The sequence below is a fragment of the Sturnira hondurensis genome, unplaced genomic scaffold (genome assembly GCF_014824575.4).
Source record: "Sturnira hondurensis isolate 20B ecotype Veracruz unplaced genomic scaffold, ASM1482457v3 Scaffold0018399, whole genome shotgun sequence".
NCBI lineage: Eukaryota > Metazoa > Chordata > Mammalia > Chiroptera > Phyllostomidae > Sturnira > Sturnira hondurensis.
In genome coordinates this window covers 950591-977238 of record NW_028091030.1, presented here as the reverse complement: position 1 = coordinate 977238, position 26648 = coordinate 950591, and the positions used below count along the sequence as shown (strand labels likewise).

At 47.5% G+C, this 26648-nt stretch overlaps 1 protein-coding gene and 1 long non-coding RNA gene across 2 annotated transcripts in view; one reads left to right on the top strand and one right to left on the bottom strand.

Moving 5' to 3' along the window:
* Nucleotides 1-1151: 1151 nt before the first annotated feature.
* The window catches only part of EXT2 (exostosin glycosyltransferase 2), a 127532-nt gene continuing 102035 nt past the window's right edge, over nucleotides 1152-26648 (bottom strand). Inside the window, exons 11-14 of the mRNA XM_037069085.1 lie at nucleotides 12208-12351; nucleotides 9944-10072; nucleotides 8211-8293; nucleotides 1152-2050 (exon numbers count right to left, since the gene is read on the bottom strand). Of these exons, the coding sequence (XP_036924980.1) occupies nucleotides 1912-2050; nucleotides 8211-8293; nucleotides 9944-10072; nucleotides 12208-12351 (495 nt within the window). The 3' untranslated portion in view covers nucleotides 1152-1911. The remainder of the gene's footprint in view (nucleotides 2051-8210; nucleotides 8294-9943; nucleotides 10073-12207; nucleotides 12352-26648) is intronic.
* On the top strand, nucleotides 4233-7866 carry LOC119002986 (uncharacterized). The gene is made up of 3 exons (XR_005069856.1): nucleotides 4233-4386; nucleotides 4874-4901; nucleotides 7662-7866. It is a non-coding gene; the product is annotated as an uncharacterized LOC119002986 (long non-coding RNA).

Sequence of the window (26648 nt, the reverse complement as noted above, 5' to 3'; positions counted from 1 at the left end):
GTATCTGGACAACCAAAACAATCATTTCCTCTTGGTTTCAGTCATACCATCCCTGGTATTAGGAATATGACACCCAAATGCCTTCCCACACACCCTACTGCCTGGTGCATAATCAATTATCCGAACCAGAAGTCCTCGCCAAGCACTGTCTGCAGCTGCACCGTGCCAAGCGAGTCGCAGCTTCAGCGTCGGCCGCTGCAAAGCGGAAGGGCTGAGCAGGACGGGCCCTCGGTCCTTCGCCCTGTGCCCAGCAATGGCCCCCCACTCCTCAACACAAAAGGTGACACCCTCACGGTTCAAACTCCCAACTTCGCTACCTGACTTTTTTCTCTGACCTCTCAAAATCTGTGGGAACACATGTGAAGTGATTCTTGTTAAAATGGCAAGTTTAAAAATGACAGCGTATAACTGCCCACCTTCACATCACTCAACAGAACAATGGGGAGGGTATTAGTGACTTCTCCTGGCACACAACGAGGTTTCAGTAATGATATCCATATTCCAAGCAAACTGTTCGATATTTTATGTCCTGGGGACGTATGTTATGGCTAAAACCCAAACTGTGGCTAATCTTAATATTAGAGCCAGATAAATCTGTTTTGAATGCATAACATCTAACATTTGCCAGAGTAGCTTCGTTCATCAACTGGGCTTAAAGAGGTATAATTCACACATGTGCAGTATTACTAAATGCTGAAATTTAACGATTTAAATATACCAGCAACCATTGCAAAGCAGTTGTTACAGCAGCATTTAACATTAGCCAGAACTTCCCTGGCTAATGTTACGTTTATACCAAAAGATTGAGGGAAATTTTGGCGTCCCCTTGGGGTGGGGTGGCATCTCTCTCGGCGTTTACAGCACAGTGCTCGCCAGAGCGACTTGGTGCACTGCTCTCAGAGGCCTGTTTTCCCTGAGAATACCCGCCGAATAAGGGGACAAACAGAGCCTGTGGTGGCTTCGGGACACCCCTCCCTTAGAATGTTTAGTTTGGGGAGCTGACTCTGCTTGATGTGCGTGGCACCAGACGTTCCTCCGGCCACGCCTTCTCACACGTGGGCAGTGGACTGGAACCCCAGCCAGGAGGAGGAGGTAAATACACAAAAGGGGAGAGGTGCTCCACAGACCACCGATAATCAATGTTTCAGACATGGTAGAAAAAGGAATAAAAAATAATTTTATTCATGTTGAAAAGCCACACTGAACAGAATACTTCATGGGGCACAGAGGGTCCCAAGTGGCAGCCGATGCCCTTCTGTGCTTGAGCCTGGCATCCAGGCCCTGAGCCGACAGGGTGGGGCAGAGTAAGGTCACAATTGTGAGTATGGGAAACCGAGTTCATCCTCCTGTTATTTATTAACGATGGTGCTCCTTTCCACACGGACAACTGTAAACACACTCATCCCACGCTGCCTATCCAATCCCACTGTGATTGGATTTTGCACCCAATTTTGGCTTGGCTTTTCCTCCAAAGAACTCACTGATTTGAAGTAACTAAAAGTGAGGTGCGGGTCTCTCTTCTGTGGTTCCCCAAATTGAAACTGGGCTGTGTGTTTCACGCCTCAGCAGCTTTGCAGTGACGGTTCCTTTGGACTGTGACGCCGGAGCTGGAGACGAAGGGGCCTGAGTGGGAGGCAGACTGGGAGCATGCTGCCGAGGCCTCCACCGCACTGAGTGGGAGGGAGGCCACCAGAGATTGCGGGGAGCGCTGGGACGGAGGAGGCGCAGCTCAAGGGGCCTAGCTGGTCTCCTGAGGTTCCTGTTCTTGAGGAAGTAGGTCAGGGGCGTGTGTGCCAAGACTCAGCACATCAATCCTCCCCTCGAGTCCCCGCCCTGGTATCAAAGCGCTGGGAAGGCCGTGTTCTCCTCCTTTGTCCAGGCCAAACATTCAGTCCTCCACCTGTGGCGGGTTTACAAGCTGCCGATGTTGGGGAAACTCTTCAGTTTCTCAGGAAAGTCGTCTTTGTACAGGACAGGGTCAGCACGGTGCTCCACCACCTTCAGAGGCATTGTCCCGAAGACTGAAGCAAACTTGTTGATGCACTCAGACCTGCGGGGTTGGAGGAGGAGGAGGGCCATGGAGCAGGTAAGAGGGAGGGGGGTAGGGGGAAGAGAGAAAAATGTTCAAGAGGCTGATAGGTGAGAGCAAAATACATAATGTTCAACATCAACAGAAGAAATCCAAGGAGCCCCAGCCTGCTCCCAGGTTCGAAAAAAGGTTGGAGGGTGTGGACACAAGAAGTGACAGGGTGGTACTCCATCAGTTGGGGAGAAAGTGAACAGGGTCTGGAGGGCCTGCAGAGGCCAGATACCTCTCCCCTCCCCCTCAAATTCCAGTCATTCTTCCGGATCAGCGCCAGCAGGCCTCAAACCAAGGTGGATTAGCTGCCAACATTCTTAACCCCATCTCCGCCAGCTGAAGAGCAGGCAGAGGAAAAAGCCGCTCAGATCAGAGCTTTAGCTTTACCTCAGTTGAACAGGCACGAGGCGCCTCTTACCCACGGAGCAATGGAAGGCGAAAGAACCTAAGGGGGCTGGTGAAACTGAACTTCAAACAATAAACACTTCGTCCATTCACCCCACATTTGCTGGAGGCCTGAGTGGCATTCTCTGAGCACTGTCGTCAGTCAATGTCCACAAGCTCTGCTGTGAAAGCTGAAGTCCCCGTAGAAGGGCTTCCATGATCTGAGCCACTTCCACATCAGAACCAGCAGCCAGCTGGTGACAGAACAGCTCAGCATGGCTGGAGGAGGGGAGGGTCGGTTTCCTTACCCCCCAACCCCCACCCAAGCCTGGTGAGCAGCCTCCTAGGAGGTGAGCGGGTCAGGCACCCTGGCGGGAAATGGTGCTGGTCAATCAGGCCGAGTGACTGTGACGGCTGGGTAACGAGGACGCTTCAGCAGCAGACCAGAGGGGAGTAACGCGCCTGCAAAAACCACTTCTGAAGATAAGGGGAGCTCAGGGACCATTCCCGAAAGGTCAATAATGCTCTCCTCAGGCCCGTGGCACCGAGAGCTGCAATAAGAATAAACTAATCAGAAGCAGAACCATTCACCAAGGAAGGGCTGAAACTCAGGACACAGACCAGGAGCCCCTTCTGCCCTCAGAGGTACTGTAGGCTTTGTTCCAAAATTATTTCAATCAACAAGTATTTATGTGAGTGCTTGGAGCTTTAGGAAGAAACCAACTAGTGAAGAAGCCAGTCATCATTACTTCTTTTCTCTTGACCATTATGTTTCTAGAAAAGTGTGTTACGACTTCACTTTGAGCTCTTCTAGCTAATGTCATCATATCCACCAACACCGCAGACCAACAACTAATACTGTGTTAAGAGTGCTTTACATGTCTCAGTGACCCATTTCGCCCCCACGACAGCCCCATGGGGCAGGTCCTACCGTCAGTCCCTTTCTACACAGGGAGACTGAGACACAGAGGGGCTAAGGAACCTGTCCACACGTCAAGTAGCAAGTACGAGGCTCGGCCAAACCCAGGCATTCCGGCTGCTACGGCTAAAGTCTTAATTATGAGAAGATACAAATTTATTTATTAACACCATTCTAGGGCCCAAGGGGGAGGGACTGGGAATGAACAACTGTTGAGTACCAATTCCATGCCCAGTGATTTACATGCCCTGTATGCACCCAGGGGTTGGGTTTCCAGTAGATTCCTGAGGCAGGCTGAGAAACCAGGATAGAGTGGGTAAAGACCCTGGCCCGGGACCAAGGGCTGGAGAGTGGCAGAGCGGGGCTTCGCACCACGCCTGCGCCAGCAACGCAGCCTCTGCTTCTTGCACCACTCGACCATAGCTCGCAGGGAGCGGAGCTGCCCTCCTGCTGGCAGTCTTTTGAGACTCAGGACGTAGTAGTCATAGGTTCCAAATTGAGGACAGATCAGGGGAAAAGACTGAGGAGTTTCAACAAAATGGTATGAAGCAAGCTTTGGACAACAGCTCAGATAATGGGGTCAAGGCAGTGGCAAAGTCAAATTTCTCCAAGGTCCTACTTTTGACAGTTGCTCTGCCTGTAATCACGTGCTGACTCCTCCAGTTTCCAGCTCTTATGCCTGTAGGTTCTGGCCAGCGAAGCGCAGCTCTGCCTAGTGCAGGGGCCAGTGAGTAGGGATTAGAGAAGAATCATGGTTCTTGGCAGAGCAGAGAGGCTCCGTGGCCCCTGGAGAATACTGGGGACAATGTCTCCTCTGTAACTAGACCTGCCAACAGGCCTGGGCCACAGACAAGGGGCCACTGGGGCTCCGTCCAGCCCGACTTGTTGACAGCTGCCCCTGGCTAACCCAGGTTCGGTGAGTACTTCTTTCTCTGCCCACAGCCTACACTGGAGAAGTGGCTGGCCTGCTCTGAATGGTAAAGGCCCTGAATTCTCCTACCAGGTACTGACAATGTTTTCTTCTTTCTTTTCACACAGGGATCTGGGCTGGGGAACAGGTCAGGACAGATGAGAAGTCTGGCTTGCCGCTGGTGGCCCACCTGAGTTGTTCTGCAAAGTGTCCAGCTATCCTGTCAGAAACTGGTCCCCTGGGTTGGTTTTCTAATTGAGTGTAAACAGGTTAAGAACTGCCAATATCTATCTCTAAAGTCTGGAAGTTACTGGGAGGCAGGGGAAGGGAGAAAGGACCAATGCTTTTCTGTTTTCCTCTCAAACACAATTATCTTAAGTAACCAGGAGCCTTTAGGACTAATGCTGGGGAAATTGGGAAGGAAAAGAATTCTGCCCAGCACTGTGCTATGAGCTTTCATGTATTATTACTTTAGTCACCAGCATATAATATAGTGTTTGATACAAATATACTCAATAAATATTTGTTGAACCAATAAATGGATACTATGATTTGATAGCTGTTAATATCCCCATTTTAGGAGATGAAAAGACTGAAGTTCAGATAAGGTAAGTCAATTTCCTTAAGTCAGACAGTTAACAAGTGGCAAACTCATAATTTTAACAAAGAATGTCCCGAGTCAAAAATACCATGTTCTTTTTCATAAATCAGCGCTGTCGGCCATATCACCTTGACCTTAATTGAAGCTATTGGTCAAAACGAGCAGCAACAAATTCTCCGGGTTTTTAAACACGTAAAAGCAGATTCTGGAAATGGATCTAGGGTATTAAAGCCACTTTCCTGCACAGTTGAGGTTTCTCATTCTAGAACCCAAAGACAGAATAAATAAGCTTATTGAACCACAAAACCCAACATAAGGTCATAACTTGCGAAGTGGTTAACTCCTTTCACTGCTGTGTGCAAAATGCGTATTCTGCAAAAGGAACCATTACAAAAGTAAGACGAATCAATAATTCCACAGTTCAAACTCCATCTCCAAGTCTACACAGGACGGCCTAAACCATGTCTTCTTCCCTCCCAGTCTCAGTGCCTATCTCATTAATCCAGTGATCCAGATTACAGACTGGATGATTTTACTCCCAGTTTCCAACTGATTTCAAGACCGATTCCCTAACAAACTTCTTTAAAAGGCAGTAAATTCACTAACTCTCCTTCCTCACCACAGACTCAATCTCTCTACTACCCTGGACCCCCACCAGCCTATGACATTATTTTTCTTCAAAGTCATCGAAGCCCCTCTCCCCAAAGTGCGGGTCCCCTGCTGCTACCCTGCTCTGAGCACCGCAGAGCCGGGTTCTCTGAGGGCCTCTCCAGCGGTCGCTTCTCTGTTTCCGGTAACTCGTTCTGTCTCCTAAATGTCAGAATTCCTCGAGATTCTGCCTTTGGTCTTTCTTTAGCCAACTGCTATCATTGGGCAGATGTCTCCCAAATACCATTGTTTTCATCTCCTTTCTAGCGTTGTAGTCCCACACTTCCACCCGCTTGCCCCAAATCTACACCCGCATACACAGAGGGCAAACCCCACCTCGCTCCTCTTCAACTTCACCCACAATTACAGTCTCTTCTCATCCTCATTAATGACACTGTTAAAAGTACAACTGTGCACCCCACCGCTCCCCTAATTAGCATCTCCCGACGGTATTATTTACATTGTTAAAGGTACTATACCATTCTTTCTGACTGGAAATCTAGAAGTTCTCTCTTGACTCCTCCATAGCTTTCCCACACCTACCCAGTTGGAAACAAGTTCCAGCACATCTTCTTTCAGGGGAAAAATCTCTTGCAATTTAATTCCTTCCTTCCTTTCCACACTCAATTTAGCCCATGCCTTCTGACTATTCTTTCTTCAGTCTCTTTACCTTTGTTCCATCCTAAATTTGAGATAAAGTCCAAATTTATCTCAAAACAATACTGAGATCGAGCTACTCCCCTCTTGCCTGTAAAGAATGGATTGGAAATATAGAAGAAGAAAAAGAGCCACCCCCCATTTAAAACCCTCTTGTGGCTCACCAGAGCCTGAGAAAAGACAGTCGGGTTCCTTGATGGAGGACCCAAGGAAGCTGGGCACTAACAGGCCAGAACTCGATGCTCTAGCCAAACTGAACTTCTTAAGTGCTTGCCGAATGCATCCTGAATTTGCTGACTGGCACCTTTGATCACACGGTTTCCCTGCCTGGGATCTCCTCTTCTTGTCTAGTGTAGCATCAGCTGGAAACCTTCAAAGTGACCTGGGAAGGCTCGCTTCGACTGCCATGTCTTTTACAAAATGATTCCTAAAAAATTAACTCGGCAAGAAGTCACTTCTCTTTCCTCTGATCGGTTATAACATTGAGTCTCCCTTATGGTACTTAACTCGGACAAGTTGCCTATTCTATTTTCAAAGGCCTCTTTCCAGAAGGAAGCCTCCACATCTCCCTTAGTTACTTTCTTCAGTGTTTAGTAACTCTTTCTCACTGTGTTTTAGTCTCTCTACCTTTGTAACGATCTCAGCAGTGCTAGAGAGGAGTTGTTTAGCCTTAGCATGAGCTTCAAGGCCATTATCAGGTCAACTTTTCTCCCTACAATTTATTTCTTGGACCATATAGCCCCACTATTTTAACTTAGCCCAATCAATAACCAATTGCTTGATGCTATACATTCTCCCCAAACACAGAGCATAGTGGTAGGCTTAAATAACAATTTCGTGTACCCCAACAGAACTATGGTTGGAGCCTCTCTTCCCAATGAGCTATGACAGCTACTGCCACTGCCCTTGACAGTGTTGTGTTTATGACACCAGTGACAGATATTTCCAAAATCACCATAATAGAACATTTCACATTGACAGCTGGTAAAAGTCATGTCATTTAGGTAAGATATTTACATACGAAAGAGATAAAGAGACCATGTAGAGAGTAATAGTAAGAAGAGTAAGAAGAAAGCAAGTATGATAGAAGAATCCAGGCCAACTGAAAAGAAACAACTTGCTGTACACCCCCCCCCAAAAAAAAAGAATCCTCCAGGCTAGAAGGATTTTATACAGCTGACAGCTTTCCGAAATGGATGCTTGGAAACTTGAACTAGATACCTCACTCTACACAGCTACTGTCACATTCCCAGTGAATTTCGGTTCCCTGACAATAGGGCCGCTGGCTGGAAGAGCTTGCTGGCTTGTACAAGGAGCTGCCTGTAGAAGGAACTGGGTTTGATTCAAGAGGTTTGGAGCTTGCGAACCTTCAGGTTACAAGCAAGAACTCCTAGGTCTACTATAGATCATAATGGTCTTAAGGGAAAACCTGCATCTCCACTCCTTTCGTACTCACCTACAGAGCCCGGGGCTACACCCCACCCCGAGTTGTGCTCACTGAGGAAGGACTGAATGAAACCCCTGCTCCCTTTCTCTGTAATGCAAACAGCTGGGCTTTCCAGTTCTGTTCTTGGTAGGTGTTTCAGTAGTGCCAGCAAAGGGAATTTGTCTCTGGGGGGTTTGGTTTAATCCTTTCTGACCAAACTTTTACTGTAACATGGAGACATTACCCTGAAAAAAAAATCCAGTATTTCCTTGGAATTAACTAGCTTCCATTCAGATGACTGTGGATGGTTAACTACTTAGTGGAAATGGAGAATCTGGCTTCTGAAGCTTAAGGCCAGCTATATTTTTAAGACCCTTCCAGCCATTACAAATTGAGTGAGTAGCATTCCAAATTAATTCTTTGGGTGACCTGGGCTTGAACTAATCCAATTCCCACAGTGCAAAAGGAGGTGACTATGGCTACCAGCTGCTGTCCTTGTACTTCAAAAACAGTGCCATAAACAGGCGCAAGACAGGAAATGGGGATCAGAAGCTAGGGCAGACTTTTGGTAGGAGACTCACTCACCTCTCCACCATGTGGGTCTGGTCTAGTGAAAGCCCATCAATGGCTGTGCATTCAGGACACTTGAATTTCTTTCGTGGTGTTACCTGCCAGAGGGGCACAAAAACACACCTGGTTGTCAGTGCCAAGGACAATAAAATCATGCTTGTGACACCACTCTGCATGCTTCTGCTCCGTGAGTGGAGATGCCTTCCCCTCTGTACACATAACACGCACATGCACACACCTCGCCATTCATTCCTCCATTCAATTCTGCCTGGCTCGGTCAACGGCAGAACCCACAAGGGCCCAATAAAAAAGGCTTGGAGGGCTTTTGCCTTCTGTAACTGGAAAGAAGTGGTGATGACAAGCTCCTTAATTCCTGTTTAATGACTGTTTTCTCACTGCCAAGGTCCTTGTATAAACACCATTTGTTCTTGCAGCCATAGGGGCGATGAAATACAGCTTCCCATAACTTTCACCGTAACCTTAGTTCCAACAGGCGCTCTTTCTCCTTCTTCCAGCTCATGGCAAATGCTATGAGCAGCACCAGGCTCTTGAAGGAGCCAGGTTATTTTGCAATTCCCTTGAATTAGAAAAAAAACCCAATGGCTCCTCATCCTCTGAATCCTTTTCCCTGATTCTCCCCCACCTTTCCAAACCTTGAACTTCCAATGATTTTCTAGAAAACTCAGGGGAAGCTGCTGTCCTAACCGAGTGAGGGATGGGAGGGGGATAAAGCTAGATAATTAAGGCTGAAAGCACAGGACACCGGAAGTTACTGTCCAGAGTAAGAAAGCAGGGCTAAAATCTGCTTGAAGCAGGTCAAAAAGCAAATTTGGAGATAAGCTTCCTTTACAATGAGTTTCATAATGTACATTCTTTCATTCTCCTGGCAGTGAGCTGTGTGCAGAGGTACTTAGAGCTGGGGGACAGGATAGAAACTGGGTCGGGTTTGGAGAGCACAGAGAGTGGCTCTTCCTCTTTCCTTGGTCACTTTGGTTTAATTTGGCTTCTCTCATCAACCAATAGTACGAGGACTCAGTCGGAATGTCACGTCATGCTTCCAACAGGAGCTCTCAGGAAAGGGGGATTCCAGTGTCAGGGGTCTGGCCTGGAAGCAGTGCCTGTTGTCACGCAAGGATCCCAACCCAGAACGAACAAGGTCAAGGTGATTCTCTCACATACAGAAGCACGTGCTCCTTCGACATCTCAAGGGGCTGAATGTAAGCAAAATCTGCATTTCCAAAGTAGGTATCCATCCCACAGGGTCACTGATATTATTATAGCAAAGGCAGTCTTTAATGGCCAGAAATCAATATTTAAAAACAAGATTTGGGACTAGTTTTAATTGTCCAAATGTCTCAGTGTCTATGAAAAACACACCGGCTGTCTTGAGAATGACATAAACTGTGTCCTTCAACAACTAGACTCCAAATCAGCTTTGAGAATAAAACTCATTTTTTTAAAAACATGATTTGCAGATGGCCCATCATAGCCCTTACCTCTGATACTGTAGTTTAAAAACAGTAACTAAAGTAACTGTATGAAAGTGTGTATAAATTATCAAAGCCACCCTTTGGTTTTACAATGCGACAGTGTCAGTCATGAATCTCAAAAAGCGGAAAGGGAGCTTAGTGTCCAGCTAGTCCAATACTTCATTTCTAGTCATGAGACCTTCTCAGGCTTGGAGACAGGAGACTTGCTGAAGACCACTAAGTAAGTCAGTGGCAGAGCTGGACAAGGACACCCCTTACCTTGATGACAGCTTTCCCTGTGACATTTGCCACCAGGAAATTCATAGCAATGTCTTCACAGTTCATATGAGCATCCACCCAGTTCTTGATGTCCCCAGGCATCTTGTAGGTGTACAGGTAATTAAAATACTGTCAGGTGAGACAAAAAGAAGAAACACTCAAATAGCAGTTCCCTCTAGCTGACAGACAAAGTGCAACTCAACTGGGGCACGGGCGCAAGCTTTCTCATTGAACGCACGCTATACCGACAGAAAGGATGAAGGCACAATCAGAACACTTTTTGGTCAGGTGACCAAGATCTTTAATACTATGATTTCTTCAAAATCACCTACTGCAAGCAGAGGAGAGGTGCCACGTGGAGGCCTGGTAGGGTGTAGGCTCTGTGGACTGATTGTTTTACCAATACGGTTCAGAGACACACCACATACTCATGGGCACTGAATCCCTCCCCGGAGCCACAATGCTGGGTGCTGTTCTCTCTGTTCTTTCCACGCAGTGCACAGGGAAACAGGGACGGGCTGACGGTGGGCTCACCCTGCCAAGGTGTACGCTCTTTACAGGGAAACAGAAGTGGGGCAATTCGGAAACTCCTTAACCGTCACACATGAAAACAGTATCAAATTCATGGGCAGACACTTAACAAGTGTACACACTCTACTACTACCTATTTATTTACTTATTTATTGCTAAGAACAAAAAACCTTTCTGGACCTAGAGCCCTGAAACTGGGAGGGCAGCCTCGCTGAGACAGTGGCCAGTGTCGGCCGGCGGTGGGTTAAAGCGACTGTGAGGGGCTGAACAGATCTTTCTCCTGACGTCAGCTCCTTCTGCGACTGCTGACAGTGAGCAAGTCAGTGCTGTATAATTAAACCATACGCTTCCGGGGACACCCTATCATCGAACCGAGTATTCTACCATCCAGTGCACACTGGATTGCTCTCAAATTAAAAGAGTCAGAAACAGGAAGTGGTAATTCTCAGATGAGAGGGAACACAAAAGGCTAATACGCAAAATGAATTTCAATCTCACGAGCAGTCAAATTGGCCAGAACATTAACATCCATTTTCATGTGCACTTTGTGCAAGGGAGCGTATGGTAAGACAAACAATGTATTTGTCTAAAATACATTTATATTTTGCTGGTGGGAGTGTATATTGGTACAAGCAATACTGAAAACAAGAGACAAAAATGTGTACCAAACCCTCCCCAAAATTTCTATTCCCTTTAATAGAATCCTACTTCCAGGAATCTATCATAATGGTTAAAAGTACAAACAGTTATGAAAATGGTTATTAATCATTATTTAAGCATTATATAAAATAGCAAAAAAAGATAGAAATGACCTAAACATGCAATGATAGACTAATAGTTACACATAATTTATGGAATACTAAACATACTGGTATATTAGCAATTACGTTTAGAAAAAAATTGGGAAATGTTAATGACATGAGAAAAGGCTCCTAATATAATACATGAAATTAGCGGGCTAATGTGAATATTTAGAACAGTATATGCGCACAAGTAAATACATAAAAGGCAGAGTCGAAAAAATATCTCAACAACAATAATGGTTTTCAAAGTGATAAATGACTTTTCTTTCTTTTTTAAAGGTTTTATTTATTTTCAGAGAAGAAGAGAGGGAAGGGAAGGAGGAAGAAAGGGAGAGAAACATCAATGTGTGGTTGCCCCTCACTCACCCCCTGCTGGGGACCTGGCCCACAACCCAGGCATGTGCCCTGACTGGGAATCGAACTGGTGACCCTTTGGTTTGCAGGCCCACATTCAATCCACTGAGCCACACCAGACAGGGCTGACTTTTCTTATGTAATAAAATTTGGTCTGGCCTGGCTGGTGTAGCTCAGTGGATTGAGCACAGGCCTGCAAACCACACAATCGCGGTTCGATTCCCAGTCAGGCCATATGCCTGGGTTACAGGCCAGTTCCCAGCAGGGGACTCACAAGGAGCAATCAAACATTGATGTTTCTCTCCTTCTCTCCTTCCCTTCCTCTCTAAAGACAAATAAATAAAATCTTTAAAAAAAATTGGTCTGAACTTTCTCTAATTTTTATTATGAGCATGTTATTATTTCAGAATTAGAAAAACAGTAACTTAATTCTTTAAAAATATCATGCAACATGGCCTTTTGAAGCCCTCTAGGTAGAGGGCTCAGCAAAAATTAAATGGGGCCACATGAAATGAGGACTGTGCTCTCAATCTGTCACCTCAGACCCACGCGCCCCAAGCCGGCCCCATGCCCTACCTTGTGATAAAAAGCTGCTCCCGTGAGCACCATGGACACCTCGTTGGTCCACTCGGACTCATACTTCCACTTGTTCATCTCGTGGTCCCACAGATGCAAGCGACCAGGGTAGCCCACCAACCGGTCAGGGAATTCCCGCCAGACCTAAGGACAGAAACACATCAACAATCGAGTCCCAGTCCAGACAGGAGTGAGCACAGCAGATGTGAAGTGATCCAAACAGGTGTTGGCAGACTGCAGAGGTTCAAATCTTCACTAACTGAGGCCAGAACTTCTGAGGTCATGCTTCTGAAGACGGCCTTTTGAACCGGTGCTGGTTCTTCTGCCAATATTCAAAGATGGATGTGGATTCTGATTTCCTCAAAAACTTCCTGTGCTTGCTTGGAAATTTCAAAAAATGTGGAGTAAAAGTGTACTGAATTGGGCCAAGGTAAGTAGTCATTCAGAGAACACGCAAATGAATGATACACGGAATGCTGCGACTAACTCAACTGTTGTGATTTCTGCTAAATTTTGGTGACTGTGAAAACTTACAAAGTCTGTGTTTCTAAAAATACATAAATAGCTATTTCTCTGGAGCACACAACTAGCCATTCTCACGACCTTTAAGAAGACTTCATACACTTAGGAGTATGGAGAACTTGTCTGATTCTGTAATGTATAACACATTGAAAACAACATTTGATTTCCATATTTGAAAATGCCCTTAACTACAGTTCTGTTAAACAGAATCTGGTAATTTGGGGTGGAACACTTCCAATACCTTCCCCCACGTATTTCTGTGTAATTTAGTTCAACCTTTACATGACAAACTCACACCATTAATGAGCGAGTGGGGACAGTCAGCCAGGGGTCCACGCGCGGCTTTCCAGCCTTGACTCTTTACCGGTGTCCAGACCTCGGCACCAGAGTTCCCAAGGACCCAGTCTTCTCTCCGTCAAACTCCCTAAGCGATCGCATCTAGCTCCAATCACTTTAAATACTGTGTATAATCTAATGACCTCTAAATTTATGCTTGGCTCGGAACATTCTTGAGATAACCAACTGCTCGCTCGTTATCTCCCACTGGATAAACAACAGGCAACTCCAACTTAACATAGCCAAAGCGTAACTCTCAGTTGCATATCCCCAGGTAAGCCATTCCTTCCATCTTCTCCATCTCAGTTAAGTCATCCACCCGATCCTTCAAGTCTATTCCTTCCTTTTCTTCTTCTTCTCTCCCCGCATCCAACCATTGCAGGGCCCGCTGGCTCTCCTGACGACCCGCAGCCATTTTCCCTAGTGCTCTCTCTGGCCCACCGCCCTCATCTCTCACCTGGTCTGCCCTCACTTATCTCCTTGCTTCCACTCTTGCCCTTCCAAACCATTATTAAGGAGCACTTCTAAAACACCGGGAGGGTATGCTGTTCAGGATAATCCAACCAGGGGGCTCTATCCTATCTTCTACACGCAGAAATTTTAAACTTATATTATTTTCATTACATATTTACCCATATGCATTTTCCACACTTCTGCATATACGTATATGAGTAAATAATAAAGCAAGAATAAACTGAGTTGCACGTACTCACAACTCTAAACCTACCTTTGCCCCTCCCTGTAGATGTACAAAGTCACACAGCCATTTGCTATAGCAAATGGCTTCCCCGACAACCAGGTGTCCCTGAGTCTGGGGAGGACCCTTCATTTCAGTCCCAAGGACAGAGCCAACCTGTTAGCACTTCCCTGTGTCAGCTCGCTAGGGCTGCTGTGACACGGTGACACAAACTGGCTGGCTCAGAGCAATAGGAACCTCCGAGTCCGAAGTCAAGGTGTTGGCAGGGTCCTGCTCCCTCTGAAACCTGCAGGGCAAGGACGTTCCTGGCCTCTTCTGAGTTCTGCTGTTGGCTGTCAGTCTTAGGCGTTCGCTGGCTCAACATGCATCTCTCCAGACCTCAGTCTTCACATGCCCTTCTTCCCTGGTGTGTCTCTGTGGCCAGTTCTCCTGGATTAGGGCCCACCCAATGACCTCATGTTAGTCTGATTACCTCTGGAAAGATCCTATTTCCAAATAAGGTTTCTAAAAGTTAGAATTCCAACGAATCTTTTTTTTAGAGGGACATACTTCACCCTGTAACACTCACCCTCAAAATCTTTAAATGTTTCCCCCCAAAACAAAATAAAAAAGGATTCCTATTGACTAAGAATATCATCCAAACTCTTGAGCATACTCTAAAGGGTTGCCCACTCTTCACCCTCTTTTCTCACCGCTTCTCTCAGATTTCAGTGGCTTTTCTATTCTTTAACCAACCCGACTAGACCTTTAGCCCTCCACACTTGCTGTTTCTCCCGACTGCAGCGTTCTCCCAGCCTTCAACAGGCTGGCTCCTTCTCGTCGGCCAGGTCTTGGCTTAAATGTGCCTGCTTTGAGAGGCCCTTCCAGACCTCCCTGTCCAAGATAAACACTGCCCCCCCCCCACCCCCACCAGCCATTCTCCATCCCGGCTCCTCACCTTACACTTTTCTTCACCAAACTTTCTTTTTTTTGAAATTGTTCTTGTTACTTATTGTTACTTCTTTATTATCTATGTTCCTCCCACAGAATGTACACTCTACGAGGACAGAGTCTGTGTTACTCTCCAAGATGCCCGAGGCACATGGAAAGGACGGCACCGGCACACGCCGGCATTCCGCACACACGTGCCGATGCACGCACAGGCGGGATCTCAGCAGGCGAGAGCTGAGAATGAAAGAGCGAAGCACAGAGCCCTTCTCTGTTCTTCACAGCCAGCGCCAGCACCCTCCTTAATTCAGAAAGGATGTCTGCAGCAGGGCTCATCAGCTGGTGCCATTAATAATAACGTGATATCCTTTGTGTGTGAAGATCACAGTAATAATTCACCGTCACTAAAGCACATGTTTTAAATTGCTTTTCCAGAAGCAGGTAAAGGGATATTTGCTGAGTCATTACGCTGTCTTGCTCAGCCCTCCTTGTGATCATCTTCTACGTGCTTTTTAGGTGACGTCTGACTTGGGTCTTCAGCCCAGTCTGGACCTGTGAAAAGAGCTCTCCTTTGTGTGAAACCAGCTCACCTCTTGGGCACGCGGACCCACAACCTTGGCCTCATCAACACAATGCTGTGCCCAACAGAGTTAACTGGCCACAGGCATCGTCCTCAGAGCTGCAGACAAATGAATCCGTGTCAAACATTTCCTCAGCTGTGTACTGCTGCTGCTCTGTTCTCGACTCTGGGGTTTGTATTTCAGCAGATTAAAATAATATGATACTATTACAGTTTCACAGAGCCCAGAGCCACGATGAAGCACATAAGCTATAACATCCACTCAGTTTGTGGGCCTGGGCAGACTCCACTAAATGGCACGGCCAGTTTCCTTTGCTTAGCACCAAGCACCTGCCTGTTCGAGTCACAGGGGTACAACACTCACCCTTTCACCCTGATGGAGTCAGAGAGGTTCCTGAAGGGCTCCAAGCACAAGGAGCTACACATCAGGGGTGGGCAAGGTAGGGGGAAACCGGTGAGGTGCAGGAAGAGAGGGAGGCATCCATCCGTTCCGTGGGAACCACTGACAGATGGAAGCTGCACCCCGCCCCTTTACTGTGAGTCGACACAGCTCCGTAGTCCACGCGAAGGAAGTTCAAATCACTTTCCCAAGGGGTTCTTCTTCCAGCGCCCATTTCCAGCAATAACAGTAACACTGGTTCAGTTTTAACGCTGAATGCTCATAATATTTCAGTCCCCTTCCTGTTAGCTGAAGCCACTTGTCAGCATTCTCTCCCGAGGGACTTAATTGGGTGGCACTGGGTCACAGAATGCCAGACTCTGCTGCTCTAAAAGAGTCAGGGGTGTCCTGAGTTTCGGATTCCTCTGGAGGCTTTAGTGAGTGCCGCTCCTCACGCGGGGCCTCTCTGCCCTTGACTTACTCCAGGCAGCTGGATACAATCAAGATACCATCCTTGTCACTTCATCTATAACCCCGCAGCTGACTGCAGGATCAAAACGGAGGGAAGAGAGGGGACGGGCCCTCTCTAATCGAGGCCCAGTGGAGCACGAAGTTGATTATGTGCACAGTAAAGCATTTTCCCAGCCAGGGGAGTGAGAACTCCAACTCTGGCCCCCTCTCCTCTTGGCTCCCCACCTCCTACTCTGATGCGACGTTTTCCGTTTCACTTCAGGAAAATGCTCTGGGGGCAGCCTTTTGACAGTACTAACAAATGCCTTTATATACCACAGTGTGGGCACTGTCAAACATCATGTTTCATCCCCCCGGTTCTAGTAACTGTGCTTCCGCAGTGCTCTCGAGTCACAAAGCCGTCGTTCCATTGTCTGCATCGACTACTGACGTCCTCGCGTCCTCCTCTATTTTTAATTGCTTGCGTCTTTGAGGACAAAAGCGCCTATGTCTGTTACAATAAACTCTAGGCCTTGGTTAGGGCCTCGGCAGGTGATCTGAACAGTCTTTACATGTGGGGCCAGAGGTTGTAACAGCCCAATACCATCCTCCGAATGTTTCCTTCCCATCTAATTTTTATAATTTTGGTCCTACCCACCTCTTACCAGCACTATGAAAACTCCCTCCTCCAGACTCCCAGATGTGATCAGTTGGCTGTTTGGGGAGTTATCTGTTTGTTTTTTCATTGTTAAGCTTCCCGAGGACTTTTGTGGCTCCCCAACCCTAGAAGATCAAACGAAGAACCTTTGGGAAAGGCACAAGAGGCACAGCCCAGACCGTCTCCTATGGAAAGCACAACAGGGCACAGGGTTCCAGCAGATGCAGGACCAGCCCTGCCACTGATGGGCGGGGCAGCCGACCGTTCAAGCTGCCCTGCTTTCTTCTCACCATCTGCAAAATGAGGGGTGGTTAGGCGACCTCTAACGCCATTTTAGGGCTAAAATCTTATATCTTCCTCCTGACTGAGCTATTTCCAAGGAAACTAACTCATTCCTTGTAGTCAGTTGCAAGTTATAGGTTTCTGAATAGCATGGCCTGTATTATTTAACTTTGTTTAAAAATGCCATGTGTATATGAGTACCTAATAAATGTTCCTGAAAAGAGGATAATGCACTATATTCTAAGCCAGCTTAGAGAGTGCATTTTAAACTCAGGGTGTGTGCTAACCACAGCCATATTCAGGAAGCTGGCTGGGGGAGAAGGGGGAAGGTGTAGCCACAGGTGGTGCCCATCTGGGATATACAATTAGGAATCACGGGTCAGCTCCAGGAGAAAAGCAACCCTCTGAAGCGGCTGCTCCAGTCAGCACACTTTCGGAGGCACAGCTCCTCAGGGACGCTGCTACTGGGAGAGAAGGATGCCGCAGCATCAGGGTCTGCGAGCCAAGAGAGGGACTGAGGAGTGGTGAGCTAAGTCCAGATCCACCGTGCACCCAACAGGCAGGGCTTCATTTCTCTCCTCACACACATTCCTGAGTTTTGTCCGTACCCAGTCATCAAAGTGGAAGTGAACTCTGTGAAGCAGCCAGACCCTCTGGTCACATGCCTGGGTCAGAGCTGCAAGGAACCAACCCAACTCGAAAACGTCTTTGAATTACTGGTCCTGCAGGCTTATGGTGCATGCTGCCCAGATGGGAAAGGGTAGCTGGCTGGGTTCCAACTCCTAGCTGGTTTCCACAGAGGAGCCAGTGATCGGATTCACTCTCTGCCCTCTGGGAACAAAGCTCACCTTTTATACTTGGAATTTCCTGAAATAAGAATGGAGGGACTGATTGGCTTCATTTTCAGCTCATGCTTTTCATTACACTGGTGGTCGGCAGTTTTTGTCAAGGGGGTGCTTTGCAAACAGCCAAAGAGCCTTTGTCCATGCCTGGGACACAGTGAAATGTTAATGTTAGGTATCTAGAGCAAAGCAGCCCCAAAGTTATCACCTGGAGTCCCTAATGCTGACTGGGTTTGACCGATACACGTGGGCGCTGTTATGTATCGAGGTTTACTTGTTAGATCGCACCAGTCTGCCTGAGAGACCTTTTCAACCCAAGACAGGATTCTGCTTAAAATAAGATACGCAGGAAAACTGCATGGCAAGGCTTCTGGGGTTTGGGCAGCAGCCCTGTTCTGCCCCAGTGTGGCCGGAGGTTGGTACCATGGTGCTGGAGGACACTGTTCCAATCCCCTTAAGTTCCTGCTTCGTGCCTGGGGCTGTGAGGAAGGCAAAGGAACGGTCTGAAGATAGCCACCTTGGAACGAGGGGTGTGTGCTAGTAAACCTTCCACCACTATGAGGAAGGCACGGCTGGGCAGGTGGCTTTTGGAACACTCGCCTCCGCCTGTATCTGAACCAGCGCATGGGAGGGCACACCCACGTGGCTTCTGCAGACGGTCGGAGAAGAGGCACACTTCCATGGTCCGGGCTGCTGACCCCCCTACCCACACTGTCTCAGAGCTGCAGTCAGGGGTCATTTGACCCCGTCCCCTCACTGTACAGATGAGGAAACTGAGCTGCAGAGGAAGCGGCTGTCCCCAGGTGACCCGGCTCCTTCCAGCGGGGACCTAACTGCCAGTCCAGCTGTCTGTTCATGAAGCCGCAGTTTCCTGCTCTTCTGATTCTAAAAGCACTGCGCCTCCCCCAGCTCCGCGCCTCACGTATAAACAGAGAAGTCAGACGATGCTGTCTTCCATCGCACGAGCGTCATCCTCGGCTCTGTGACGCCCGTGGCAGAAATGGCAGAGTCACACACGCATGCCGAGTGACCGAGTGGAGAAGAGGGGGATGAGCTGGGGAAAAGACAAAGCCCTCTGGTCTCAGCAGTACTCAACTTCTAAAGCTGAAGGCTCTTTGTGAATGTGGTTTCCATTCAGCATCGAGAGCCACATGCAGTAAAAGGAACTCCCGTCAGCTCTGTAGCAAACCAGTGAGATTCCACATGTGACATCCCAGGCTCACTGGAACCTTGTAATCTGTGAGGCTCTGGGGCCGAGGGAAATACAAGCAAAAAGCAGCTGAACAAAAGATTAAGCTCCACTACTATTTTTCATGAGGCAATGAATCCCTTGAGAGACAATAAAGAAGGAAAGAGGAGACGTGAGAAGGAAGAGGTGGGTCAGGACAGAGCCGGGGGTTTTCTGGTTTCGTGCTCCCAGGGCCCACTAAACGTGAAGTCGTTTTCGCTCCCCCAAGCTCCACTCCAATGGAGGGCACAATATTTCTAAGTCTGGTCCCCGGGGTTGTTTAATGGAGTTAAAAGAATAATGATCATAAGCCAAATGGCTATTTGCTTTAATTCCTGCACAAGTAGAAACCCGAGACTTTAGTTTTTATACATAACCATTGTTGAGCCTTCGAAATTTCAAGTTGATTTAGTTTCCTTCTCACCATAGGAAGGGAGGAAGTGGCGCTGACCACAGACCCTGTAATCCTGGCTGACTTCAAGGCATAAGTGTGGTTCAAAATAATTTCTTAATGAGTTAATTCATCGTGGTGCCCTGTACGTGTGCTTCGACCCCAGAGCCCCTCGGTGGAGGGCCAAGCGGCAGAGGGAGTCTTGAGTTAATTCTTTATATCCCGTCTATTAGCTGCCACCCAAATGATCCAGGGAGGGGCTCATAATAAAAGGCAAAAGCCACCGTGAAGTCCAAACTGTCAAAACAGATGATGTCCTCACCAGCATTCAAAAAGAACCCAGAGATTTCCAACTATCTTCAAAATACCAAACCCGTGGCCCCATCTCCTTACTCGGGTTCCAGAAAGTCGGTCTGCCAGCAAGCCAGAGTCACAGGGAGCGCAAGACCTAGTCATTCATTTATGCATTTAACCCACAGGTACCTGTTGACCTACTACTGTTTTTAAAATTGAACATTTTATTTTGAGATGACTGCAAAATTCAAAAGAAGTGGTACAAAAAAAAAAAAAAAGCAGAGACCCTATGTACTCTTTCCCCAGCTGTCCCCAAGGGCAACACCTTGCAAATCTGTAAAGCTCTCCTGTGACACGGTGCCGATGTGGGGCCAGTCGAGATCCAGGGCATTTCTATCACCCAGACCCCCCTCTGCCCCCCGCTGATCTTCTACAGACTCTCCCCCACCCAGGTTCCCTCTGGCGGCCACGAATTTGCTCCATCTCTATAATTTTGTAATTTCAGCTACATAAATGGAAGCCTATGGTACACAATCTTGGGGATTGGCTTTTTCACTCAGCATAGTTCCCTGAAGATTCAGCTAAGCTTGTTCCTTTTTCTTGCTGAGTAACAGTCCATGGCACAGATGTACTAGTTTAACCATCTATCCACTGACAGACGTCTGGGCTGATTCACGTTTGGCCATTACAAATGAAGCTGCTACAGATTTGTGTGGGTACCAATTCTCATTCCTTTGGGATGAACGCCCAAGAGTGCAACTGAGGGTCACACGGTAGTTGTGTGTTGACTTTCGTGAGAAACCGCCCAGACTGTTTCTCCAGGACAACAACGCCTTTTACATTCCCACTAGCAACATAAGAACCATTCAGTTTTTCGGCATCTTCACCAGCATTTGGTGTTGTCATTATTTTTCTTTTTTAAATTTTAGCCAATCTGACAAGTATAGGGTGATATACAAATGACAGCTCTAATGTGCATTTCCTTAATGGTTAACAGTGCTGACCACCACCTCACGTGCTGTCATCTGTACACCTCTTCCGTGAAATGTCTGTGCATGTCCTCTGCCCATGTTCTAAGTGGATTGATTTCTTTTCTTTTCTTTTTTACTGCTGAGTTTTGAGAGTTCTTTATACATCCTAGTTGCTGTCCTTGGTTGGATACATACTCTTCAAATATTTTCTCTCTCTTTTCATCCTCTTCAAAAGGTCTTTCCTAGAGAAGTTTTTAAATTTAATGAGGCCCAACTTGTGAATTTTCCCTTTTCTGGATTATGCTTTGGTCTGAAGTTCAAGGGCTCCTTGCTGAAGCCGAGGCCCCTGAAGACTCTCCCCGCAGTTTTCCCCTAAAAGCTTCCAAGCTTCATGTTTAGTTTAAGTCCATGATTCACTTTCAGTTAATTTTTCTCTAAGATGTGAATTTTAGATTAAAGTTAAATTTTTGCCTATGGATATCCAATTCATCCATCACCATTTGTTGAAAAGGCTGTCTCTCCTCCCCTGAATGATGTTTGCACTTTTTGTCAAAAAAGGAGTTACCCCAACTATTTTTAGGGACTGTCTTGCACTTCGAAGAGTGAATACAAAAAATAAGCATATATCTTGTTACTAAGGAGCTTACCATTTAGCAAAATTAGTGACATATGCATAAAAAGCGAGAAGCGAAGCAAAGGAAGGGTACAGGAGAAAAGTACAAAAGAGTGTAGGGGATAGTCAGACTTCTGGGTTGGGGGTGGGAAAGCAGGGAATAAGGAAAAAGCTTCATGGACTTCATTTCAAGGGCGGAAAATTAAAGTTAGGACTGAGATTCTCATTGCCCCCAACCAGATAAGTAAGCACAAAAATGACTCTGCTGTCTGTTTAGGAGGCCAAGAAGTGGAATACGAGGATTCCCCACCTAACACAGAACGGGGAATTATTTAACTTTGAACAACTCCTTGCTACTTTACTCCTAGAGACTACACAGGAGAAAGTTCAGTGTCCAAACACACTGAGTTCACTCACTCAGCCATCGAGTGTGCACTGAGCATGCACTGAGCAGGTGCCGGGCACGAGGCAAGTGCAGGAAGCAGCACAGTCACAGCCCCGTCTGGACGAAGGGCGCTGTGGGGGTTTCAGTCCAGCCCAGATCTGCGCCGAGGGTTTCATTCGGGGCCTGGTTGTAGGAGGTCAGCCCCTTCCTCCCTTCTCCAAGAGCGGAGTGTCAACACCTACAGTATTTTGCCGTGTAGAATGCGCATCTTTGTGCCCGCATTTTTGAGGGAAGGATAAGGATGCACATCAAACAGGGGTACTACCGTAAATGCCCGTATCTGTTCTTGTGTTTTGTTATTATTTGTTACATAAATTTCCTTGAACCATAATACATTAAAAATGCTGAAATTCCTTTCTAATACAAAAAGCAAGTATCTAAAAATGAATAAAAATTTGAATTAAAAAATTAAAATGAAATATTTTTCTCCCGAAAGTTTGGGCCCAAAATGTGGGTGCACATTACACTCGGGAGCGCATTATATATGGCAAAATACATTATCAGGACTTCTGCCCCACCCCTCAAACCTTCGGCTCAACACAAAGGCTGCCTGGGAATGCAGAAATACCAAAAGGCTGCAGACTTGACCTAAAGGAGCCACCAGATAGTAGTAAACACAAGTCATGGGAACCCCGGGCACCAATTCCTGAGCACTGAGCCATCCATGTGACCTAACAGGTGAGCTGCGAGTATCATGGACTAGTTAGCCTTGCTTTCTAGAGACTCATTTTCCCAATCGTGACATTTCTAAGGTCAGGGGACTACTCTGATCTTTTAAGTTTTTTTGTTATTCTTCCAAAATGCACAATCGCTGCACAATCGCTACATCTAATGTAATAACGAGCACCAACCACGGCCTCAAACTCACGATTTTGCAAGCAGTTTTGCAACCACAATGCACAACGCAGCTTCACTTTTGGGGGCCACAGAGAACATTCCTCAGAAGGCTACTGGCACTGCCCTCCTGAGAGAGCTGCTGGGAGGCCGCGGGGCCTGGCTGCCGCCATGGCTTTCATTTCCCCTGGCTTTAGGCCAGGTCCTGCTCACACACCTCCTTTAAGCATCTCTATCAAAAAAATCAAGGCAGATAAGCAGCCCATGCAAGACAAATTCTCCATATCCCCAAATCAGAAGCCAAATCCTGAAGCTCTGCATTCCTGGAGCAGACCAAGCCTGTAATCAATCCCGATGAGACAGCAGGCGGCTTTGGAACAACAACCCTCAAACATATGGTCCCTGTCAGGGTTAGGATATCACCGCAGTTATCTCCGCTTGAATGGGGGGCGGAGTCTGCATTCTTTCAACCGTCATGTGTACCAACACCTCTTTAACCATCTTGCATTAGAAGCGCTAGTTCTTGAGCACGAAACTACAAAGCCAGGTGGCCCCTTTGACACTGAGGCAGAAGTCGCTGAGGACGGGGCGGGGCACCAGGGCTGGGAGGGGAACAGTCGGGAGCGCTGCCTCCTCACCAGCTCCGCCCGGCCCAACGCGAGCACACGGATCAGGCACTGAAGCCAACTCACTGGACTCCTTCCCCAGGCGCGTCTGTGGGGAGACACCCTCCCCCGGAAGGCTGTGCTGCAGGGAAACGTGCTCCCCTCTCTTTGGGAGCCGGAGCCCCTCACCCTGCAGCTGATGTTTCATTCGTGGCTATGTAAACAAATTCTGAGCTTGTTATTTTTAATGCGCTCTGTGGGGAAGAAAAAAGTGTCACTCTATTATAATTCCCAACTGGGTGCTTTTTCAAACGATCACACGCTATTTCACGGTTCAGCATACATATTCGATTTCCTTCCCTCAATATTTGTTTGACTTGCTCTCCGATGGGGACTGGGTGCTTTAGAAACCTCGGAGAGGTCAGCCCTCGCCGCAGCCTCTCTCAGCACCTCCGTGGGCTGCTGGCCGCCGCTCCGGATCTTCTTTCAGCAGCTCTCGCTGCAGAAGCCGCGCACAACAACTATTTTCCCTCCAGGTCCCCGGAGTCTTGGGGTGTAAATCAGTGCAAGCTGGACACCGGACAGACCGAACAGACGACTCAGTTCCCCCACAGGCTGCAGACAGGGAGCCCGAAGCAATGTGGAGTGTGCCCCGGGGAGAGGAGTCTCTAAGAAGGAAGACGCCCCAGTGTCCAGAGCCTTCCACGGGTCTCCTCTGAGGAGCCTCTGACTATACGCCATGGGCGGGGTGGGGCGGGGGTGCTCACGGAAACCAGCCATCTGGCCCATTCCCTCTTCCAAAGACGACAATCTCTAAGTGGCAACTCCTCGGGGACTTAAGAAAAGTGAAAAACAGAAGTAAAGACAGACAGATGCCCCCTTCAATATTCAGTATTGTACCGATACATGCCCAGGCCCTGGAAAGGTGCTCAGAGGGGGACTGTCACTCACTCAGATACAACTCACAGGCTCCAAGAGAGCTATAGCCATCGGCTTCTGCAGCTTCTTAATGAACAGAGTTCACCACAAGCCCTAAGAAAGGTAGAGTTTTCAAAAACTGCCACTTTGGCAAAATGGTTCTAACTGCCTCACAGGGCTTTGGTGTCAGACCCCAAAATGATGCTCGGCGAGCGGTGAGGCTTTGGCGAGGTTTGACACCATGGGCGCCAAGAACCGGCCGGCTCCCGGGGACTCTCAGTGCCTGTGGCTCCCCAGCGGCCATGGGCATGCCTGGACGGGCTCCATTATCCAGCCAAGGGAAGGAAATCCTTGAATTGCCCGTCCTTCCACACCCACTGGGTCAAGTCAGCCAAGAGGGCAAGGAATGGAAATCTCGGAGGCTGGTTCTCACTGAAGGCTGGGCCACTTCCAGTAGGGAATTGCCCATCTGCTCCAGCGATGTCCCTCTTGCACCTGGGCCTCCTCCAGGGATGCTCCCTTTTTATGAGTCTTGGCTACTCGAGAACTGAGTCTCCTGGTGCCCTAGGTGAACTCCAAGGGTAAGTCTGCTGGAGAGCCTGTGGCGGGATGAGATAGGTGGTTCCATGAACCGTAAAGCAAAACCTTTCCGAAGAGGCCTCCCTGGATTCCCAACAAAACCGAGTGCATTTTCACCTTTGGGGCTCTGAGGCTTAACACCTGGGAGGAAGGCAGTAAATGTTCCATCAGAAGGTTCATCACCCCAAGTCTGCGAGAAACAATCTTCAGGCCCAGTCCAAGGTTTGTGTTACATTAATTTGTTTCCCAGACCCGGTATCTGTGCCATTTTCACTGGCAGAAATCTCAGCGAGGGGTGAACAGAACGGAAATAGTCTTTTTTTTTAAGTTATCTGACTGCTAGCTTTAAAAAGAGATTATTATGAAGTCTAATTCTATGATAGGTCGTTTCCTATCTCTTCTGGTGAAAAAGGGAAAATGTGGGATGGTTCATGTAGAATCACAGATTTTATCATCTCTCCCACTCTCCCTGGACGAATATATAGAGAACTATAAACACCACTATGTTCAAAACGTAACTGTTCATAGAGCCTCGGCTCCGGAACCCTCCAATTTGCTGAGCTCCTTCATCGCAAACTAAACTGAAGCTATGTGTAAGCCTGTCTTTCCCTCTCCTTGGGTCTCCAAGCCATTTGAACATTAAGTTTTCGATCATCCGTGACCACCGTCTCCCTGGCCCCTCCCTGGGTTCACCCTCTGTCATCTCTAATCCATCCTGTGACCTGCCTGCCTTTACCGTGTCCCTCTCTACGAGCCTACGAAACCCCTTTGTCCCCTTAAACTTTTCAGCTCCTCTGCTGGCTGACCCCACGTTGCCTGACCGACCCAGCTTCCACGCTAACCCAAACACATGCTCCATGCTCGCCACATGGGTGTGTTCCTGACCTCCCTGGGCGACCACACACGCCAAGCTCATTCTCACTTCGGCGCCTTTCCTCTCTGTACTCCCTACGCCAGGGACACTCAAAGATGGTTTTGTGTTTGCATGGAAAAAACAGGGCAGTCCAAGCTATTTTGTTTGCTATCTTCCTGCGATTCTTTGAGAGTATATACTTGCCGTTGCCTTGAGGAGTTGTGAACAAAATAATACAAATAAACTCTCAACCTTTATTAGCACCCAAGAGGCTTGACCAGCCTCTCCCATGCACGAGATACTCAGGAGGCAGTAAAAGGAAGTAAAATGCCAGGCGTTTTGTGCACCTGACACACAGCTGGCTCTTAGTGAAGTCTACTCCCCACATGAAGCACCGACTTTATAACCAGTATTATTAGCCAAGAGCATTTCACATCTCTCAGGTGAAAAATGTTCGACACTTAAGCACTACTAATAATTTTTATGGTTGGAAACGAGGATCAAAGTATGAAAGGAAAAATAAATTCAAGGGCTCATGCATTCAGCCAAGTCTGCCTGGCTCATTTTCTGCCACGTGTTTTAATGGTCTCTCTAAAAGGCAAGGGTGGGGAGGAAGAAAAGTTGCATTTTATTTCCCAGCTCTTTAGGTCTGAAATAAAAGCAGACTTGGGGAAAAAAAAAATCAAACATTCGAGTAACACTATACACTGCTACTGTTCCCTAAGGAGCTCCTTGCAAATGAGTATCAAGAACTCAATAGATACTTTCCTGGTAAAATACATAAACAGATAAATAAATTATTCCAGGCTGAAAAGAATTTCAACATCTGGCAGCTCACTGGAGCTTGTCAAACAAGTCAGAAACACACAGCGCCAGAGAAGATCATTCTTTAGCTCCCGCTTTCAGGGCTGGAGAGGGAATGTAACATTTCTCAAAGCTCTTTGCCTTCCAGCAGGGAATATGACCCATTTAAACAGGCAAATGATCCCTGTGTTTTCTTCCAATAAAACAAATAATGATACCAGGCATTAGGTCTC